The 21,376-nt window shown below is 50.0% G+C and overlaps 1 protein-coding gene and 1 non-coding gene across 4 annotated transcripts; both read right to left on the bottom strand.

The window, feature by feature from the left end:
• Positions 1-2,341: 2,341 nt before the first annotated feature.
• On the bottom strand, positions 2,342-17,268 carry PEX26 (peroxisomal biogenesis factor 26). 3 transcript variants are annotated; one of them, XM_020896527.2, is made up of 6 exons: positions 16,766-17,268; positions 15,657-15,797; positions 14,635-14,930; positions 12,982-13,131; positions 8,332-8,556; positions 2,342-5,233 (listed from the first exon to the last, which is right to left on the bottom strand). In XM_020896527.2, exons 1-6 carry the CDS (start codon positions 16,978-16,980, stop codon positions 5,034-5,036), a joined length of 1,227 nt encoding a protein of 408 aa, XP_020752186.2. In that variant the 5' UTR covers positions 16,981-17,268; the 3' UTR covers positions 2,342-5,033. The 3 variants fall into 3 exon arrangements, with proteins under 3 accessions (XP_020752186.2, XP_070309391.1, XP_020752191.2); XM_070453290.1 differs by lacking the exon at positions 16,766-17,268 and adding an exon at positions 16,490-16,716; XM_020896532.2 differs by lacking the exon at positions 2,342-5,233 and having other exon boundaries at positions 8,441-8,642; positions 16,766-17,264.
• On the bottom strand, positions 4,459-4,563 carry LOC139030752 (U6 spliceosomal RNA). Its single transcript, XR_011483154.1, has one exon. It is a non-coding gene; the product is annotated as a U6 spliceosomal RNA (small nuclear RNA).
• Positions 17,269-21,376: the final 4,108 nt, after the last annotated feature.

The raw sequence follows: 21,376 nt of genomic DNA, 5'->3' as shown, positions 1-21,376 counted from the left end.
GCTGAAGATTTGAATTAAATGAAAGGGCTGAGTAAGAGGCACCAGCTGCCCGCCTGGCTGCTGAGTTGAGACCCTGGACTTCTCCTGCCTTGCTCTAGAGCTCACACCAGCAGCTCTCCTGGATCCAACTTGAAGACTATGTCTTAGACTCCATGATCATGCAAGCCAGCTCCCTATTCTCTCTCTGTGTGTGTGTATGTGTGTCTCCTATGGGTTCTATTTCTCTGGAGAACCCTAGTACAGTCCTCCTTTTTGCAGGTGGAGAAACTGAAGTCAGATACAGGCTGTTTACAGAGAAGAGCAACATTGCTCTTGACAGCTCGGAATTTCCCTGCTCCTTGTAGAGATTTTAAAGTATCAGTCTCAAAAGCAGGTGATTTGGACCCATCTAGGATCCAGCATTTCATTCTTGTAAAAAGAGTGAAGTAGGGACTTCCCTGATGGTCCAGTGATTAAGAATCTCCCTTCCAATGCAGAGAACGTCAATTTGATCCATGGTTGGGGAACTAAGATCCCACATGCCACGGGGCTTAGAACTAAACCCAGTACGCCACAACTAGAGAGAAGTCTGCGTGTCACAATGAAAGATCCCACCTGTGGCAACTAGGACCCGATGCAGACAAGAATAAATAAATAGTAAAAAAGAAAAGACGGAGTTTACTTTGCCAAGGGGAGACCAGAGCCTGGAGGAAGACCTGGTACTTCCAGGCACCCACACTGCTAGGGGAAGCTTGAGATTCCAGGAGGAAACTATATTTTATAATAGGATTACCTAGATTTAGGCACTTGCCACATGGATTTAACTCTGGTAATGGGTGATTGCCTGCCTTAAGACCACTTGCATCTGAATGCTGGGCTCCCTGCTTGTGTCCCAGCCCTGCAGGTGCTGAAAGGGAGGGGGCGCTGATGGCCACAGAATCACAGGTGCACTGGTGCCCCTCTGAGGGCTGACCGCTGCACAAAGGTGGAGCCACACAGCCCGGGGGGCCCTGCTCCCAGGCGTGTCCCCTCCTAAACCCACCGAGGAGGAGGGTCTGGGTGGCCTTGTTTTAAGCAGGGGACAGCAACGTTTTCCTGACGGTTCTGATTCCTCCCCTGTTCCCTGCCTGCCAGCTGGCTGACGTCAGAAGTGGGGGCTTTCAACGCATCCACTCCCATGGTGTGGCCTTTGATCCTGGCTAAGCTCAGCTTCCTGGGTGGGAGCCGGGGGTGGGGGCAACCCTTTAGGCCTTCACCTGCCAGTCACAGGAAAATGAGATGGAGGGCACAGGAGGCAGTGGGCAACTTAGAGCTGGGGGTCCAGGACTGACAGGTGATGTGCAGAGAACACTGGGCTTGGGGAACGAAGAAAAACTCGCCTCCTTCACAAACAGGGGCAAGCTGGTCAGAGGCCAGTGGAGCCCTGCCCTCACCCAACCCAGAGGCTCCTTACTGATCCGTGACCACCTGCCAACCCCATCAAAAGCACCAAACAAGCAGCACCACAGGAAAGACAGGGCAGTCAGGCCAGTATCTCCCCTCAGGCCTTGGTGTTCTGTGTACAGCTGACTCTTCACTTTCAGAAGGACTGCTGGGTTCTCTTGTTTTCCAGAAATTTCTCAGAACGCTATGGGTAGCACAGAGATCCAGGCTTTCTTGACCATACCCTGGCGGTGTGTTAAAAGAGCTGGAAAACAGCTCTCACCATCGATGTCATAAATCCCCTTTAGAAAACTATCCCAGGAAAAATAACCATGTTGTTTCATGGCCTTTGCACATACAGTCTGCTCAGAGCTGTTTACACTAGCAAAAAGTCAGAAATAACCAGAAGGCACAGCACACCACTAGGAAGGATTATGTGGCTGCTAAGATGGAGAACTTGGAATCTCGACCATCACCTCGGTTGGAATAAGGGTCTTTGTAGGTGTGATTAAGATCTCAAGATGAGAGCACCTGGATTAGGGTGCTTCCTAAATCCAGCAACACTAAACGAGACAGAAAAGGATAAGACATAGAAACACAGAATGCGGTAAGGCAAGGGTGGGAAACATTCGGCCACAAGCCCAGGGCCACCAGAAACCCCCAGAGGCTAGAGGACACAGGAGGATCCTCCCTGGGGCCTCTGGAGAGAGATGCCTTGACTGTGGACTTCCAGCCTCCAGAGCTATGTGAGAGTAAGCTTCTATGGTCTGAAGCCCCCCGGTTTCTGGTCATTTGCTTCAGCAACCCCAAGAAACAAATGTGTATAGTAGAGAAGCAGTAATGCTGAAAACTGAATAGATAATATTAAGAACATAGAAAGTACTAGATACATGTTTATGACAAACAATATGCACGTGTATGGAAGAGAAGGGAGAGAGAGTTTCTTTTACGCATTTTTTTTTAGTAAGGTTGTTTGAATGAACACATTTCATGTCTTACAAATATAATAAGTAATGTGCCCTGTTCACAACCCTGAAAATACAAGTCTGGTCACCCCGTGTGGCAGGACAGCCACCCCAGGACCAAGCTGTTTTTCACTCTGGTCAAGTGGACATTGGAGTCTTGAGCCCAGCAGTACCACCTCACAGATCCATCATTAAAATCTGAGTGTCCACCCACACCTGCTTCCCTGTCTGAGACAGTAACTCCCTCTCAGGCCACAATCCCCTGCCTTTGTCTTTACCAAATACTCTCTCACAAACCCCATCACCTCCCCAGTCTCCAGCCCCACATTCCACAAGCCAGAAGAAAAAGGTGAGGCAAACAGCATGTCATTTCTTGACCTAGTCCTGATTAAACAGCCCTGAGAAAGTGTTAACTTGAATTTGCCTATGTAACAAAACACAGATCCCTCAGGGACCATTACTCTTACTTAATCCAACTAAATTGTGCCTATATGCAAAGTCTGTGTCTATTTAACCTATTTCACACACCTATTTCAAATATTTTAAATGGATTTTATCAAAAAGACTTAACCATCCTATTTTACAATAATAAATATCTTGTAGCATTTTAAATACTCCATTCCCTGTATCACTTAACACCTTCCAGTCTTTTTAGTAGACTTTTGCTCACATGACACAAAAGTATCATAAAGAAAATAAGGCAGAAAAATTTCATCCCCATGTTTAAGGTAAGAAAATAGAGACCTATACCCCTTATATGTGGAACCTAAGAAGCAATGACACAAATAAACTTACTTACAAAACAGGAAGAGACTTAGAAAACAAACTTATGTTTGCTGAGCGAGAAGGGACAGTTCAGAACTTTGGGGAGGTTATGTACACACTGCTGTATTTAAGATGGATAACCAACAAAGGCTTACTGTATAGCACATGGAACTCTGCTCAATGTTACATGCCAGCCTGGATGGCAGGGGGTTTGGGGGAGAACAGATACATATATATGTATGGCTGAATCTGTTCACTCTTCACCTGAAAGTTTCACAACACTGTTAATCAGCTGTACCCCAAAACAAAATGTTTTTGGCATTAAAAAAAAAAAAAGAAAATGAGACCTAAAGATTAAATGACTTTTGCAAAGTTACAGAGCAATTCAGCAGCAGAGCCTGCATCTCTTTATAGGGAGAGATTGCTTAGCTTTTCTGCCATCAATCAATGTTGATGCTACTGTTGACGTGACTTTTCTCTAAAAGAAAAGAAATTCCTTTTCTCTAAAGGATTTCTGCAAAAATCCTTTGGTTTTTCAACCAAGGCTCCAAATACCCTGATGCTTGTTAGTCCCCATCTCAGATGGTAGAAAAGGTGACAAGGGTATGTGAAAAGTTTCAGGGTGCCTGAAAAAAGAGGAGCTGGGCAACAGTGTGAAATGAGAGCTGGGGTCAGTATTAAAATTAGAAGTGGGTCATAAAACCCAGCCCTGCCAGGTCACCCGGGGAGGGACAGAGGCTCTAGTGGCCCCCACCCCTCTTCTACCTCAGCCCTTCTGCCAGCCTCCCCACCCGCCCACTGGCTGCAAGGCCCTTCTGCCAGCCTGCAATTCAGCCAGCTAACACTCTCCTGAACAAACCCCATCTGCGGCTGTTTTTTCACAGGTTCTCAAGTACTGGGGTTACCAAGAGGGCTGGATGTTTGAAAGATAAAATGGAAAGAAAACCCACCAACATTACAGCGGTTATCTCAGAGGCATGGGATCACAAGTCCCAAATTTGCTTTTATACAAATTTTTAAATTTCTAAAATATATATTCATTGCTTAAAAAAAAATTTTTTTTAATCTGTTTTTATCAAGAGGCCTGGAGGCTGGCCAAAAATACCTGGATCCCACTTTAACCCCAGAGGAATGGCACACATAGGGGTTTCAGCAGGGCCCCGTGTCCACGGCTTTTTTTGAGTACAGGTATACATGTTGTTAGTTTCAGGTATACAACAAAGTGAATCAGTTATACATACAGCCAGTTTTTAAGATTCTTTCCTATATAGGCCATTACAGAGTACTGAGATTTCCCTGTACTGCACGGTAGGCCCTTACTATTTTTAAAAATATGGAATGCTTCACGAATTCGTGTCATCCTTGCACAGAGGCCATGCTAATCTTCTCTGTATCATTCCAATTCTGGCATACGTGCTCCCAAAGCAAGTACCATGTCCGTTGCTCTTAATTTAGCTCCTTGTCATCCAAGAACCAAGATTTCCAGAGGCAGAGAAGCATTCTTCTCGTTAACAATTGCTATGTCAAGTTCCAAAGCACTGGGCTGGCAGGTGGTGAGGGAAGCCTAGGGGAGCGTGCAGAGCACATGAGAGAATAACAACCCGCAGCCCCCCCGGGTGCAGAGACAGTGGCCCACCAGCCCAGGGCCGCTCCAGCAAGGGAGAAGAGGGGAGAGGTGGACAGGTGCCCTTTCTGCAGCTCACATCAGGCCTCTCACTCTCCCATTCCCCACAGCTGGCTTAGCGGTTGGCAGAGGCAGTGCCACCCCAGACTTAGAAGTGGAGTGTCCAGGAGTACGAAAGGCTGGCTCTCAGCTTCCCTGTGGCTGGGAAGGTACCAGGCAGGCTGCGCAGAGGGCCGCGTTTGCCAGGAAGTGGCAGCAGAGGTGTAACGCCCATCTGTTCACCTCAGACTTGGGCTCAGAAAAGGGTGGAGCGGCTCCACGGCTTTACAGGGAAAGGTGTGGGGCTTACACCGCGAGCCGGTCCCAGAAGGGAGCGCAGGGCAGCTGGACAGAGTGAGGCAGCCCTGCGAGAGCGGACGCGGACAAACACCCAAGACTGGGTTTAAAAGCACGGCGCACGTGTGCAGCACGCCGTCATCTGTGGAGAGAAAGAGGAGCTTAGCATCAGAGTTTACGTGGAAAGATCTGGGTGGCAACGGCGGTGGGCAGGGGGCAAGAGGTGCGGAGCAGGAGGGAAAGACACTCTTTCACAAACACCTGCTGTGCCTTCTCAATTTTGTACTAGACACATAAAACATCGTTTTTAAGAGCATGAACACACGTGAGCAAACACATCCACGGTGTCGCCTGCACAAAGCCATGAAATGCCCTCAAGCCCCTCTCTAGAGGAAGCACCCTGTGTCCTCCCCTCCACTGCCCACCCCACCCATGATAGCCCATCTAGCCTAGCCCCTCCTTACCTCACCATCTCCCCAGCTGCCCCTCAGCCCCGAGAATCCAGTCATATCTCACACCAGTGGAAGCAACCCACTCGCTGGGGCCAAGTTGGCACATGCAAGGATGGCAAGCTCCAGCGGCTGGTTTTTGGGTACATGAGGGGCACTGTGAGCAGTGAGGGACGTGGATTGTGGAGGGGACTCCTGTCTTATGCAAGCTGTAGCCTGGGGGGTCACTTCACCCTGGGGTCTCCATTTCCTTAACACACAAAGAAGGGGCTGTAACGGGGTGGGGTGGGGGGGGGTCTTTCCAGATCACAGGTCGGCAGGCCCCATTCACGGCCACTTCTCTGGACCCGCTGTGTACTGGGTGCTTCAAGCGCAGGCCCACAGAAACACGATGTGAGCTCTCCATGCAAGCTGAAACATTCTGGGAGGCCCACAAAAAAGTGGAAAAAACAGGTAGTAAAAGATTTTATTTAGTCCAATATATGCAGGTTATCATTTCAATATGCCATCAATATAAAAATTACTGAGTCTCCACTCTTTAGCTTTATGTGTTTGTAATCAGTGTTATATATTTACACATCTTGATTTGCAATACGCAATCAATATAAAAATTACTGAGTCTCCACTCTTTAGCTTTATGTGTTTGTAATCAGTGTTATATTTTATATTTACACAACACCTTGATTTGGACCAGCCACACAAGGGTTGGAAGGCAGCGGAAGCTAGTGGGGACCTCCTGGCCAGCACCGGTGCTGGAGTGACCAGGTGGCCCGCCCTTCGCCTCAGATGTCATCAGGCTCCGCGCTGAGGCCAGTCGGAGCTGCAGCTGTACCCCCAGATGAGGCCCAGCCACTCGAGCAGCGGGTCCTTGCCGGACGAGGAGGGCAGCTGGGGCTGGATGCCAGACAAGACTGCAGAGCACCAGGCGAACGGGAAGCCAAGATGCCCGAGGCCTGGAGCAGGGTCACACAGGCTTCGGGGCGACAGAAGTCAGGGTTTCCACAACACAACCCCCCTCTCCCACACCAAAGCAGAGGCTGCCTGTCACGTCAGTTACATCCACTCATTCTCTGGCATGCCTCTAAACACCTTCTAATCCCCGGCCCTCAGTTGGGCAGTAACAACACAGTCATCCCTCATGGTGCTCCATTCCACCTGGAGCAGGAACCTGCTAACACTGCCCTGGAGGCTCATTTACTCACCCAACTCACACAAAAGTCCCTGTGAGAGGAGAATCACCTTACAGATGAGGTTAAATCACTTCCCAACAGCCACACACCATTTAGTGGGAGGGCAGGACCCTCCCCCCATTTCAACATTGCAGTCACACTCCCCAGCTTCAAAGAGGCCCCAGAATCCCACAGCCACAAGGCATGGGGCCACCACTGCAGAAAGTATATGAAACAGGGGCCGGGAGAGGATTCCCAGAGGTGACCCACCAGGAGAGAGGGGAGCTGGGCCTCCAGAGGATCAGCAGGTGCAGAAGCTAAGAGGTGTGAGGGGTGCAGTGCTCAGAAAACCCTAACTGCCAGCGGCTGGATTAGGCCCCACGTGAGGTGGGGGTGTTGGCCAAAACCAGTGCCCAAGGTCCCTAAACTCCATAAGAACCGGGGTTTTACCCTCAGGCCAGGGGAAACCACTAAAGAGTTCTATCTGGGGCATGAACAGGACCAGGTTTTAAAAATCACTGTAAAGGAGAAATCCCGAAGCCTGATCAGCTCCCTTTCTCTCAGCATGTTTTACGACACCCTAGGACTTAACCTCCCAGGGCCTGAAGTCTACTCACTCAATCATTCTATGAAAGAGATGCCGCTGACCTGGAGCTCCTGAGGGTCTTAATGCAAAGCTGATAAGCCCCTGGTTTTCCTGGCCTGCTAGGCGCCTCCACCCCCAGCCCCACAGCAACGGCCTCCATGTCGCCGCACAGAGACAGGGAGGATTCTTGTGCCCAGACAGAAAGCGCTGAAACATTCCAGCTGCACAACCGCCAGGGCCCTAGTGTCTCCCACCCCTAGACAAGGAAGAACATCGCTCACTGCCTCCCAAGCCTCCCCTCTGCCCAACCCCCTCCACACATCCTTCCAGCTCCCCTGATTATCCGCTCCATTTTCAGTGCATCAGCTTTTGAGGCTGACCTACTTTCCAAGGACACAGGAGCAGAAACACTTGTGCATTATAGGAACAGCAGAACATAACTAGAACAGGACACAGAAAGGGGGGAGCCAGCCACAGTGTGTACCAAGGATGCAGCAGACACTGGTGAAGGACCAGCAAGGCAGCACAAACCATCACCTTGAGGGGGGTGGGAGGGCAGCAGGAGGGAAGGGGCAACAGGAGGGAGAGGGCAGAGACACCTCCTCACCCAGCTCCGCTTGGCCACTGACGGCTGGAACACTGAACTTAGTCCAGGAGGCAGCTACCCAGATCCCCTTATCCAGTCGGAAGAGGACCTGAGGCTCAGGAAGCCACGCTCGGTGTGAGCAGAGAGCAGCCCACGGCACAGCTCGGGGCTGGGTGGGGAGGGGGGAGTGATAAACCAGACCAGACTACGGAGCCTGTCCCGTGGGCCACCTTCAGAGCTAAGTGTTCCATGCAAGTGAAAGGCCAAGGTCTCCCAGCCAGGACCTTGCCCTGAATTTCCAAATGCACGAACCTCTGGCCTGAAAGATCAACCCCTGCCTCTGTAGTAAGACGGACAGTGCCAAGGAATGTCAAGGAGGAAGCACTCCCCTCCCGCAACCCCTCCTCTGCAGGGGCCTCTGCAGGGCTGTGCGGCTTGTCTCCACAATACCTGCCAGGCCCGCCAGAGCTGGGTGCAAAGGGGAGGGCGTTGAGGCAGCCCGACACAGTGCCCCAGCCAGGTCAGCTTCCCCTGGAATTAGGCTGGCCGCACTGGCAGGGCCCATCCAGCTGCAGGAAACAGGCTGCCGAGGACGGGTGACTCCGCTTCTCCAGCAGTCTTGGGGCGCAGGGGCTTGAGGTGAGCAGGGAAGACCACTCAGTGCTGGATGGGAAGCTGGCAGAGAGGAGGAGACACGGCCTTGCGGATCCGCTGGAAGATCTGAGTCAGCTTGTAGAGGAAGGGCAGGGAGCGGGGAGACGCTGCGGGGAGAGGCCAGTCAGTGCCCACCCTACCCCTCCCACGCCCACTCAGCCACGCCTCCCCCAGAACTCTCCCACCCCCGGAATGACCAGGCCAGTGCCCCTCCTTCCCTCCCAACAGGAGAGAATTCCTCTTTCTCCAGAATATAATCTCTGGGTTGTATTTTCTTTACGTGGACGAGAGAAAACTTAAGTTTGCTGAGAAAAAGACCCAAATTTATTATTTTTTTTATGTTTTAATCTAACTTTTTAATATTAAAAAATTGGTAATGGTGGCTGCCTCTGTGGAGATGAATTTGGGAAGAGACTTTTCACTACATTCCTTTTGGTACCTTTTAAGTTTGAAGCCAAGCCACAATACTACCTCTTTTTATCCTAAGTTAATTGTATTAACAATAAAATTAAAATCAGCCTCTTTCGAAGGAGAGCTGAGCTGGCTGCTTTGGTTTGTTTTTCCTTATTTGAATTACTGATTTTTTAATTGACTTTTTTCCTTCTTAAAAAGAAATATGTTACTTTTAAGAAAGCTATTCCAGTCCACCCTCTTCACATCCTCCTGGCCGGGTTCTAATTGTAGCCAGCCCTGGGCTCTCACCAACCTACACGGGCTGTCCTGAGCACTCCTGGAACAGCCCCTTGCCATCTCCACTAAGAAGACCAGGGTTCTGAGACTGAAAGTCTCTTAAGGACCACAAAAATCTTTCTAATTTTTACTAAGTCTCTGGAATAAAGTAAAAGGTCAAAGGGTGGACAGGACTGAACACAAACTCCTCAGCTTTCCTGAGGGCTAACCAGCGACTCTCTCCTCAAGCAAACAGAGCTGTTCAGAGGAATCTCCTACTTGGTGTCAGCCATGGGGTCAAAGGGACAAGCTGAGCTGTGCAGATACAGCTCCCGGACAAGAAAAAGGGAAGTGGGGACACAGCTTCTGGGGTTAAATGAAGAGCAGCAGACAGAATGTCTGTGTGACCGTGGAGCAGTCACTTCTCTCTGGTTCCTAGGTTTCCCAACCGAAACAGAAAATGAAAATGAAGGGATTGAAATAAGGGTTTCTAGTTTTCCTTTCAGTTTTGAAAGTTATATAACCCTAAGTCTAAATTCATGAGAAGAGATTAGGTTATAACCCACACAAAAGTAACACACAGAAAAGTTCACGAGTGAGCTCCTAACCTCTGGCCCAGTGCTCACAAGGTCTGAGTAATTCACTCTCGGGACAGAACACAGTAGAAAACAGCAAGAAATCATCAAAATGTTCGGAGGTATCACTTCACACAGGTCAGAATGGCCACCATCAAGTCCACAAGCAATAAATGCTGGAGAGGGTGTGGGGAAAAGGGAACCCTCCTACATTGTGATGGGAATGTAAATTGGTGCAGCCACTATAGACAACAGTATCAAGGCTCCTTAAAAACTAAATACAGCTACCATATGATCCAGCAATCCCACTACTGGGCATGTATCCAGAAATAAACATAATTCAAAATATACATGCACCCCAATGTTCACAGCAGCACTATTTACAACAGCCAGGACATGGAAGCAACTTAAACATGCTTTAAGAAAGGAATGGACAAAGATGCAGTACACATACACAGTGGGGTATTAGTCATAAAAAGGGACAGTTAGAACTGGACACGGAACAACAGACTGGTTCCAAATAGGAAAAGAGTACGTCAAGGCTGTATATTGTCACCCAGCTTATTTACTTACATGCAGAGTACATGAGAAATGCTGGGCTGGAGGAAGAACAAGCTGGAATCAAGATTGCCAGAAGTATCAATAACCTCAGATATGCAGATGACACCACCCTTATGGCAGAAAGTGAAGAACTAAAGAGTCTCTTGATAAAAGTGAAAGAGGAGAGTGAAAAAGTTGGCTTAAAGCTCAATATTCAGAAAACTAAGATCATGGCATATGGTCCCATCACTTCATGGCAAATAAACGCGGAAACAATGGAAACAATGGCTGACTTTATTTTTCTGGGCTCCAAAATCACTGCAGATGGTGACTGCAGCCATGAAATTAAAAGACACTCCTTGGAAGGAAAGTTATGACCAATCTAGAAAGCATATTAAAAAGCAGAGACATTACTTTGCCAACAAAGGTCCGTCTAGTCAAGGCTATGGTTTTTCCAGTGGTCATGTATGGATGTGAGAGTTGGACTATAAAGAAAGTTGAGTGACAAAGAATTGATGTTTTTGAACTGTGGTGTTGGAGAAGACTCTTGAGAGTTCCTTGGACTGCAATGAGATCCAACCAGTCCATCTTAAAGGAGATCAGTCCTGGGTGTTCATTGGAAGGACTGATGTTGAAGCTGAAACTCCAATACTTTGGCCGTCTGATGCGAAGAGCTGACTCATTTGAAAAGACCCTGATGCTGGGAAAGATTGAGGGCAGGAGAAGGGGACAACGGAGGATGAGAAGGTTGGATGGCATCACTGACTCGATGGACATGGGTTTGGGTAGACTTTAGGAGTTGGTGATGGACAGGGAGGCCTGGTGTGCTGCGGTTCATGGGGTCGCAGAGTCGGACACGACTGAGTGACCGAACTGAACTGAAAAAGGGACAACTGAAATTTGTAGAGACATGGATGAACTGAGAGGGTGTCACAGAGTGAAGTAATTCAGAAAGAGAAAAAAAAGTATCGTATATTAATACATATATTGTGGAATCCAGAAAAATGGTATAGATGACCTTATTTGCAAAGCAGAAATAGAGACACAGTTGTAGGAAACAAATGTATGGATACCACGGTGGAAGGCGGGAGGAAATTGGGAGAATAAGATTGACATATATATACTATCAATGCTATGTACAAAATCGAAACTGATGGGAACATACTATATAGCACAGGGAACTCGACTCAGTGCTCTGCAGTGATCTGAACGGGATGGAAGTCCAGAAGGGAAGGGGTATACACACACACACACACACACACACACACACACACAGCTGATTCATTTTGCTGTACATTAGAAGCGAACACCACATTGTAAAGCAACTATGCTATAATAAAAATTAATTAACACAAACCAATAAAAAGGAATCACCGAAATGTTCAACAACAGGGCACTATAAAATCAATTATGGAAGTTACTGAAAACACTATTTAGTCGTGTAAAGTTTTGAAGCCATTTTTTTTGGTGGGGGGAGGGCCACAATTCATGGCTTACAGAATCTTATTACTTTGATCAGGAATCGAACACAGGCCTTCAGCAGTGAAAGCATGGTGTTCTAACAACTAGATCGCCTGGGAATTCTCTAAAGCCATGTTTTAAAGAATACTTATAGGGGGATGAGGAACTGGAAGAAGGCTGTCAAAAAGTCCTTTTAGTTATAAGATAAATAAGTATTAGGAATGTAATGTACAACATGAATATAATTAACACTACTGTACGTTACAATCAAAAGTTAAGAAAGTTTTAGAGTTTCTCATCACAAGGAAAAAAATTTTTTTCTATTTTTAAAATTTTTTATCTACATGAGAGGCTAAATGTACATACTGTGGGAATCATTTCATGATGTATGTAAGTCAAATCATTATGCTCTACACCTTAAACTTATACAGTGCTGAACGTTGATTATATCTCAATAAAACTAGAAGGAAAAAAAAAGAATACTTAACGACAAGCAAAACTGCATCTACATCAAGAGAAAGACTAACGATTACAGTAGCTGACTGAAGGGTGATTTGTTTTCTCCTTTATACTTTTCTCTATTTTCCATATTTTCTAAAATATTATATATTTTTCCTATTGTAATTGTATTTCTATAATATACTATGTTTTAATTTAAAGTAACTTGTTTACACACTTTGATGAAGTTTCCTTTTTTCCTTTTTAATTCTGAGGGGACATCCTGGTGGTCCAGCGGTTGAGAATCTGCCTGCTAGTGTTTTGACCCCTGGTCTGGGAAGACCCCACATGGCTGCAGGGCAGCTAAGCCCATACGCCACACCTACTGAAGCCCCAGTGCTTCAGAGCTGGGCATGGCAGCCACTGAGCCTGTGCACCACCACTACTGAACAGCCCCTGCTTGCCACAGCTGGAGAAAGCCTGCGTGCAGCAACAAAGACCCAGCACTGCCAAAAACAAGACAGATGAGCCCTGAGGCTCTACTCAGAGTTCACCCCTGGACGTCCAGAGTCGACAAGGCAGAGTGGACTTTCTCCAGGACTGGTCTCTCCTTTAAGGTGAGCTGGGCTGGCTCCAGCTCAGGCCCACCAACTCCTCCTTGCAGATGAGACCAGGGAAAACCCCCAGGAGGGCTTCCAGGCCCAGCCCTGGTTAACCGCCCTGTGCCGGGAGGGTGGGAGGGGAGGCAGGCATTTTCACTCACCTGGATCAAACCTCAGCACCAGGAGGCAGAGGAGCAAGGCAGCCAGCAGGCTCTTACCGAAGGGCAGAGAAAAGAAGTGACTGACTGCAGAGTCCCAAAGCTGGCGCAGCAATGTCAGTAGTGACAGGAACTTGTGGGGGGAGGAGGAGTCTGGCAGGGAGACAGAGTAGAATTTCAGCAAAGCAGCAGCTTCTCGATTCCGAGCTTTGAGTCTAATCATACAAGTCAAGCCAAGACTGGTATCCTCATGCAGTCCACAAAATGGTTCTAAGGGAGCTCCTTCAGCACTGATTATATCAGAACACCAGCTCCAAGAGGACTCTGGCATCACCAGACACCAGCTCTACGGAAGAGGGCTCTGACGTCACCAGACACCGCCTCCACAGGAGAGGGCTCTGACGTCACCAGACACCACCTTCACAGGAGAGGATTCTGACGTCACCAGACACCATCTCCACGGGAGAGGATTCTGGCGTCACCAGACACCACCTCCACAGGAGAGGGCTCTGACGTCACCAGACACCACCTTCACAGGAGAGGGCTCTGACGTCACCAGACACCACCTTCACAGGAGAGGATTCTGACGTCACCAGACACCATCTCCACGGGAGAGGGCTCTGACGTCACCAGACACCAGTTCCACCCGAGGGCTCTGACGTCACCAGACACCAGTTCTATGGGAGAGGGCTCTGACGTCACCAGACACCACCTCCACAGGAGAGCACTCTGGCGTCACCAGACACCAGCTCTGCAGAAGAGGACTCTGGCATCACCACACCAACTCTGTAGGAGAGGACTTCAACAGAAATGTCAACTTAGTTAGGGAACCTGGTACCTCTGGTGTTTCTTTAACAGCCTCACAGCATTCTTTATATTCTGGCCTAAGACATATGCACAGTTACACAACAATAATTCTTGATGATCAGTAAAGGCAGAAAACAAAGGGCACCTCTACAGGCACAGTGAAGAATCCCATCTTGGACTGAGCACAAACATGAACACCACCTCCAAGCCCTGAAGACACCCTGGACTCGCCATCCGAGCACCTCCTCCCCGGGCTCTGGACAGGCAGAGGGTTTGTGAAGTTACATGGAGTCCCTGGAGTCTACAACCTGCTGCAAAGATGTGACCCTGCTTCAGCAGGTCCCTGCTCTTAGGCACATGAAGAAACCACCTCAGAGACAGGATTAGTCTCCTAAGGGCTGAAGGTCCTCCATGTACGCCTATTCTATGTGTCACGAACAGAGAAAACAAAGATCAGGGGGTTAAAACCTACCAGGAGGAAAACTTCAACTCAGTATCAGGAAGAACTTCCCTACACAACCCTAAACAGCTGAAAGGCACTGCTTCAGGAGACAGTGAAGCAACATCCCATCCAGGCCAGCACAGTGGAGAAAGATCTACTGACAGGGGCCCACAGAAATGACTTTCAGGAGACAAAAGTAAGGTTCTGAGATCTGCACCACCTGCCCCCAAAGCCAAGTGCAGAGGGGCTGGGCTTTTGAAGCACCTCAACAGGTTTCTTATCCTGCAATCTGGAACTTACTCATACAAAGCATTGTTCCCAAGGCCCAGGAAGGTCATGATGGACCCCAGGTCCAGGAGGAAGCCCTCAGCTTCTGCACAGAGGGCCGCAGAAGGATGATGTCCCACCTTCCTGGTTTAGTGTCCGCGTCTCCTCAGAGCCAGAGCGCCCATGTGTCTGCTGCTGCCTCGCTGCACTAATGGCCTGAAGCGCGTCCAGCCGCTGTTCCTCGCTGAAGGCTGCAGAGCCCACCACCAGCTCTTCAGCCTCTGACAGGAGGCCCAGAGGAAGCAGCACCCGCTGCAGGTGAAGTTCTGCTAAGGATCTATACTCTGGAAGGCCCTGGTTGTCAGGGTCTTGAAGCCAAGCACGAACGCCATCCACCACGGCTCCCGGCTCTTGCATTTTGCTGTATAAAAGAACGCTGCAACCCCCAAATAATCCAATCCCAGAAGAAGAGTGGTCAGTGCTTCATGGTTTGTTCATTTCTCATAACCACTACACTCCTCCTACCCGGCCCCTCCTTTGTGCCCTCAAGTCCTTCCCTACAGGACCCTGACAGGGTAAGAATCAGGAGTTCTCAGGAGCAGCAAGCAGCTCTCTCGGCTCTGACACACCCCACTTCTGTCACCCCACTTCATGTCTCCCATCCTTTCCTGTGTTCCCTACCCCACTCTTAAATTCCTTCTTCCTCATCTTTTATTACATATGGTTTGAGTCTGGAGGGCACCGGGGGGAGGGGGGGTGGGGGACAGGGAAAGAATTAGATTTAAAGGGAAATGGTATGGAAGGAAAAAGAGGAGATATGAGAACTGAAGGGGTGTGCTGTGCTTAGTTGCTCAGCCATGTTGGACTCTGTGTGACCCCATGGACTGTAGGCAGCCAGAATCCTCTGTCCATGAGGATTCTCCAGGCAAGAACACTGGCGTGGGTTGCCATGCCTTCCTCCAGGGGATCTTCCCAACCCAGAGATCAAATCCAGGTCTCGCACATTGCAGGCAGATTCTTTACCAGCTGAGCCACCAGGGGAGCCCAAGAATACTGGAGTGAGTGGCCTATCCCTTCTACAGGGGATCTTCCAGACCCAGGGGAAAACCCTCTTGCTCCTGCACTGACTCAGTGGGGAAGCAGTAAGGACCTAAGGACCTACCACAGTTCCAGGACTTTGGGGGGAAGCTTCTCAGGAGCCTGGTAATACTGAAGAACCCAGGACAGGACTTCCCGCCACCGATCCATTTCTGCCAGGGCCTGGATGCCCACAATACACAGAGAGCATTTCACCTCCAAGGAGCTGTCAATGAAAAAGCCAATTTGAGTTCAGAAGTGGTTCTCCTGCACTGCCATTCCCTTCTTCAGCCTGGGACTGTTCTTCACCAGCAACCAAGTCAGTAGCTATTAACTCTCACCTCCCACCTCCAGTATTCAAGTGGGCCTCACAATTATGACCCGTCTCAGGAGGCCTAGCAAGAGAAAACTGCCCTTTGCCCAGGAGCTGTAAGTTTCTATAAATCTAAAGGCCAATCAGCTGCTGACCAGCACACGTTTCTGTATCCAGGTAAAGTCAGGGTTAACCAACAGGAAGCCTTCATTTACTCCCAAGGGGAAAAGAACAGCTGCAGCACAGATGTGGGTGGAAAGAGGACCACCCCTAAGTTTGCTTAGTGAAGAAAGGGCAGAAGCAGTCTCCCACCAAGCGCAGCAGCAGAATCACACCCTCAGCCTTTACAGCACCCAGTCTTCACCGACCCCCAAACACTCAGCGAAGGGTCCCCAGTTCATCCTTCTCTGGGGCCAGCTTTGACCAGTCTACCCACGCCCTCCCTAGTGTGACCTAATCCAACGAGCAATGCCGGACCAAGATTTCAATTCTTTGATCCAATCCTACAAGAGGACCAGAACACGACTCCTGCTCTAAACCCCAACCCGAGGAGTGAGGGGGACTACTTTGTGGGAGGGGTGGAAGGCGAAGACTTCCGCCATCACCTTACTGCAGTAATTTAAACAAATCAATTCTATCTTCCCATTAGACCATTCTACCCTGGTACACAGAGAAAGAATTGATTGTGGGGTCCCACTAAACCCCGTTCACATCTCGACCGTTTCCTCCTCGGAGAACCGGCACAAGGTGAGTCCCTGCCTCGCGGAAAACCACCGCGAGGAAAACAAGGAATAAGGGTCGCACGAGCAACCAGATTGCAGGAGTGCTGGGGTCTGGAGGCCTCCCACTGTTCCCGGAGGCGAACCGAGCCCCGAACGTACGCGCCCGCCGGCTCCTCCGCCAGGCCCTGCCAGGCGCGTTCGCAAGTGCGTAGCGCCGCGCCGAAGTCCAGGTGCACCACCAGCAGATCGGCAGCCTCCTCCAGCAGAAGCGCGGCCGCCGATGGGGCCGGGGCGGCACGCACGGGCTCGCTGCTCCGCAGGGCGCCCCCGAGCGCCCTCAGGGGGGCTGCGGAGGTCGCGGGGTCACTCTTCATAGGTGCGCGCCAGGGCGCAGCCCTCTAGGGGCGCGGGGTGTGCGGTGCAGTCTGGGGAGGAGGTAGGGGTGGTCCTCACAGGCTGCTCTGGCACGGGACAGCCTGGCGTCCTCGGATTTGTGCAGCACTGAGTCCCTGAGCATCCGGCCCCACGACAAGGACTGGGACCCCCGGCCGGTGTAAGGCCGCCCGTGGTCTCCTCAGTTGCAGGGCCGCCGCCGCGGGCTCGGAACACAGGGGCCGACATCTTCCCTGCGCGCGCAGGCCGGACGCTCTGCGCCCGGTGGCGCGGGGAATTCTGGGAGGTGTAGTTCCGCTCCTGGAGCGATCGTCCTCCAGGGCAGGCGGGGGACTTCGAACTACAAGCCCCGGCAGCCAGCGCTCCAGAAGTTGTCGCGGCGAGAGGAAGCCCGCCAACGGAAGGCGCGGAACGGGGTACGGTTGGAGGCGTGGGGGTACGGTTGGAGGCGTGTGCCTACGGCATCTGCGCCCCTGGTCTCCGGCACGTACCCTCGGCAGCGGGCTGTAAAGGCAGTCCGTGTGCCGCCTCCGCCGGGCCCCAGTCGAGCTCACGGTCAGTCCACAGTGGGACTCCGAACCTCGTGCCAAATAGAGATCTCGTGAAAAACAGCCGTACGGTGTGTGATGCAGTTTGCAATAAAGCCCTGGGACAGGGCACGTATTCCTTAGGTTATGGCTGTAATAGTAGTTATAAGTGGTTGTACGCAGACACAAGTTACATTTATTACTGTGCTTCACTCAGGTTTTTCGGTGCCTCTCAAGTTTGTATTAAACCCTAGGTTTCCCAGTTCCTACCCCGAGGTCTCTTGAAGCGACTCCTCCTGTGATTACATGAGACGGGCCAGGCCAAGAGCAAAGTCAGCACCTGTTCGCGTCAGCGTCCCCTTCTCTGGTCACCAGCCTGGGCCCTCATCTCTGCATAAAGTCCTCCCGGAAGGCTGAGGCAGAAACATCAGATCCGTCAGACTCTGCGGATGAGGAGTATGGAGCCATAACCATATAAGGCCATAAAGCCAGGACTTCACTCACTCCGCATATACCTAGCACCCTGTAAGTGCCAGGCCTTCTTCTAAAGGCTGAAGATACCACGTGAACACAGGAGACAAATATCTGCCTCTGTGGAGCTTCCATATAGTGAAAGGAAGCAAAATTAAAAATAAGTAGTATGTCAGATGGTGATAAATGCTAAGGACAAATAAACAAAATAGAGAGGAGAACTTGAGAGTGACAACACTGATGCCACCTAACTTTGTTTTCTAACAGTAAACCCAGGGCTGGAGAAGAGCAGAGCGAGAACCTGGCTCTGTGCTCAGACTGGCCTCTGTTCGTGGGGTCACTGCCCTTGGGACCAACATGTACTCAGTGTCTGCCCTAAATCCCTCTTCATCTCCAGGCAGTGTTCATTCCCACATAGCAAAATCCAGAGCAAGCAGGTCTCTGGGAAGTGTGGATCGGTTCAAGGCTGAAGTTACCAGAGTGTGTTATCAGTTCTGCCTAAGGTCTGACAGCAGATAATGAAGATCAGTAGAAATAACGTAATTATTGGACTTCAAGCAAATAAAAACCACACCTGTTTTTCAGAGCTGGTTTTAGACGTCTTCCCTGTAAAATCAGGGAAGCAGTAGCATCAGGAAACATGTGATCAGGCCTGGGCGAGTTGGGACTAGCACAATCAAGCCTTGGCCTCAGGAGTGGCACCTGAAAGAGGCCCTAAGGAGAAGGCTCTTGCTATGCCCAGGCCTCTCCAGGAGACGGCAGCACAGCCTTAAAAGAAGCTGACCTGCCAGCAGGTAGATCTGTGGCTTCCAGAATGAGGTCAAGATATTTAAGGAAGTGGAAGCTTGCAAAAAATAATATAAAAATAGGATTGTGTTCTATTTCTGTGTTTCATCCAATTTTTGACTGTGCAGGGCCACACAGTGGTCTGTCATCACATAACTTTAGCACTGCTTTGCCCACCAACTGATCCCTGAACACCAGCTCTGTGATACTCCCTAGCTCCATCTGAATGCACCCAGAACTTCTCAAGCTGAGATACAGCAGTCCTACTCTATTCCACCTGAAGTAGAGTGAACAGATGTCTTAACGACTTGGGGCTCATGAGTCAAGAGCTTTGAAAGCACCTTAGGACTTTGCTGGTGGCCCAGTGGTTAAAAATCCACCTGTCAATGCAGGAGACATGGGTTCATTCCCCGGTTTGGGAAGATTCCATTTGCTGCAGAATGGCTAAGCCCAGTGGCCCAGTCACCACACCTGAGCCCACGTGCTGCAACTAGTGAAGCCTATACACCCTAGACCCAGTGCTCTGCAATAAGCACCCAGGGCAGCCATAAATAAGTAAATACATTTATTTAAAAATAAACCACCTAGACTCCCCTTGGGATAAATGAGTGGAAACAAGGCAGTTTTCTCAATCTGTAAGGCCTGACCCGTGTCAATATTTGTATTGGTAGAATCCTTTCGGGAAAACTAGTAGGGTAAATGAGACACAAAACCCACACAATAGCCATCCCTCAGCGCACCCAAGCCCTGGGACCTTCTGCTCTCCCTTCTGCTTGTAGGGTGCTCAGTGTATCTTGCCTGAGCAGGGTCCTGAGGGTGTCGATTTGCTCTTTGCTCATCTGCTCTGATGGCACACCACTCCAGTGCTCTTGCCTGGAAAATCCATGGATGGAGGAGCCTGGTGGGCTGCAGTCGATGGGGTCGCAAAGAGTCAGACATGACTGAGTGACTTCCCTTTCACTTTTCACTTTCATGCATTGGAGAAGGAAATGGCAACCCACTCCAGTGTTCTTGCCTGGAGAATCCCAGGGACGGGGGAGCCTGGTGGGCTTCCCTCTATGGGGTCGCACAGAGTCGGGCACGACTGAAGCGACTTAGCAGCAGCAGCAGCATCTTCTCTGAGCAGGTGGTGAGTCTGTGTTTCTGTAGCAGGAAGGGCTCCGGTCTAGCAGATGAGCTATGCCATCTAGAGTCCTGGGGACCTCTGCAAAGTCAGATGAGTCCTCTGAGCTTCAGTTTTCTCATTTGAGGACATTGACACCAACACCTGCCATGTGGGGTGGTTGTAAGGATCAGAAGAGGTCGTATGACAGCCCCTAGAATGCTTTAAATTGCTGGAATAGTTCAGGCCAAACAAGGTGAGATGATAGACTGGGAGGTGAGTAAGGAGGAGAAAGAATCCAATTCCTCCTCAGAGTTCTGTAATCTTAAATTTCTGACACGGAATCTGACTCTTGACTCTTCCTTACAAAGGTCAGATACCAACCTCTGGAACCAGCCCAGCCTGTCTGCCTTTTCCAAGCTGGCTCTACATTTCGTGACAGCATCCACACAGCTGGCCCTCTGGGCTTATCTCTTCCAGCCAGAGCCCCTTGGTACAGGGCCGTCAATGGGAAGGCTCTGCAAGGGGTAGAATCACGTCTGGTGTGGACTTTGGCCAGAAGCAAGCCGAAGAGATAAATATTGGCAGGGTGGAGGTGATGTTTTTCCAGGGTGGTCAAGGGCTCCAGACCTTCGTCAGTTAGATGGCATTTTTATGACTCCTTTTTTTAAAGCCTGGACTTGGAGCTCAGGATAGAACTGAACTGGACTGGCTCCTCCCCTCCATATAGACGCAGCAGAGCCCTCACTCTGCTTCTGCATCTAAGGCCTGCTCCTTGTCCTCCTCCTCGTCCTGTGCAGCACTTTACAACATAGTAATAAGGGCTCAGAGTACCAGGTGCTGCTCCAAGTACTGTACGTCCAACTCCTCTTAATTACCAGTAACCCTGGGACAAGAGTCCTGCTGTCATCCCCATGTTGTAGATAAAGAGGCCAAGGCAATAGGTAGTCACATAGGAGTGCAGAGCAAGGCTGGGACTTCAACAGGGCAGTTGGCTCAAGCCTTTCTTATAAGCTGATACATAATTCTGACTGTACAAGGTGCTCTCACTCATCCTGTGCAAGCTTGACGGCAAAACTGTGAACAAAACAGATATATTAGTGTTCCTAATGCTAGATGGGAAAGTAAAGCTCAGAAACTGTCTGAGTTCAGAATTCATGGTTTCAGCGACAAAGCTGGAGTAGTCACCAGAAATTTCTCACCAGAGTCCATGCCAGGACAGTCTCCAGATGGCCAGAAATGGCATCTCCTTCTCCTCCCTCAAGGTGACCAGTACCACCCCCACCCCCTGCCCTGGGCAGACCTGCCATCCAATTTCCACATGTCCCCACCCACCCTAGGAACCAGAAGGTGCACCTGACCAAATCTTCGTGATGCCAGACCAGGTGTGACGTGAAGCCAGTAAGAGATGCTCCCTGGATACTGGTCAGCCCGGCTTTGTCATGGAAAGTAGAAAGACGCTGGGCCCTTCAGAGTCTGTCCTGCTTCCAC

Source organism: Odocoileus virginianus, chromosome 23 (genome assembly GCF_023699985.2).
Source record: "Odocoileus virginianus isolate 20LAN1187 ecotype Illinois chromosome 23, Ovbor_1.2, whole genome shotgun sequence".
Classification (NCBI taxonomy): domain Eukaryota; kingdom Metazoa; phylum Chordata; class Mammalia; order Artiodactyla; family Cervidae; genus Odocoileus; species Odocoileus virginianus.
This window is presented reverse-complemented; position numbering and strand designations above follow the sequence as displayed.

Bases quoted from the DNA above. Each gene is read 5' to 3' on its own strand.
- PEX26 (XM_020896527.2), bottom strand. From the start codon at position 16,980: ATGAAGAGTGACCCCGCGACCTCCGCAGCCCCCCTGAGGGCGCTCGGG. The intron at 13,132-14,634 runs GTGGGACATCAT...TCTCCCTGCCAG, and splicing joins GCGGACACTAAACCAGGAAG to ACTCCTCCTCCCCCCACAAG. The intron at 5,234-8,331 runs GTATTGTGGAGA...TTCTCTCCACAG, and splicing joins AGCTCTGGCGGGCCTGGCAG to ATGACGGCGTGCTGCACACG.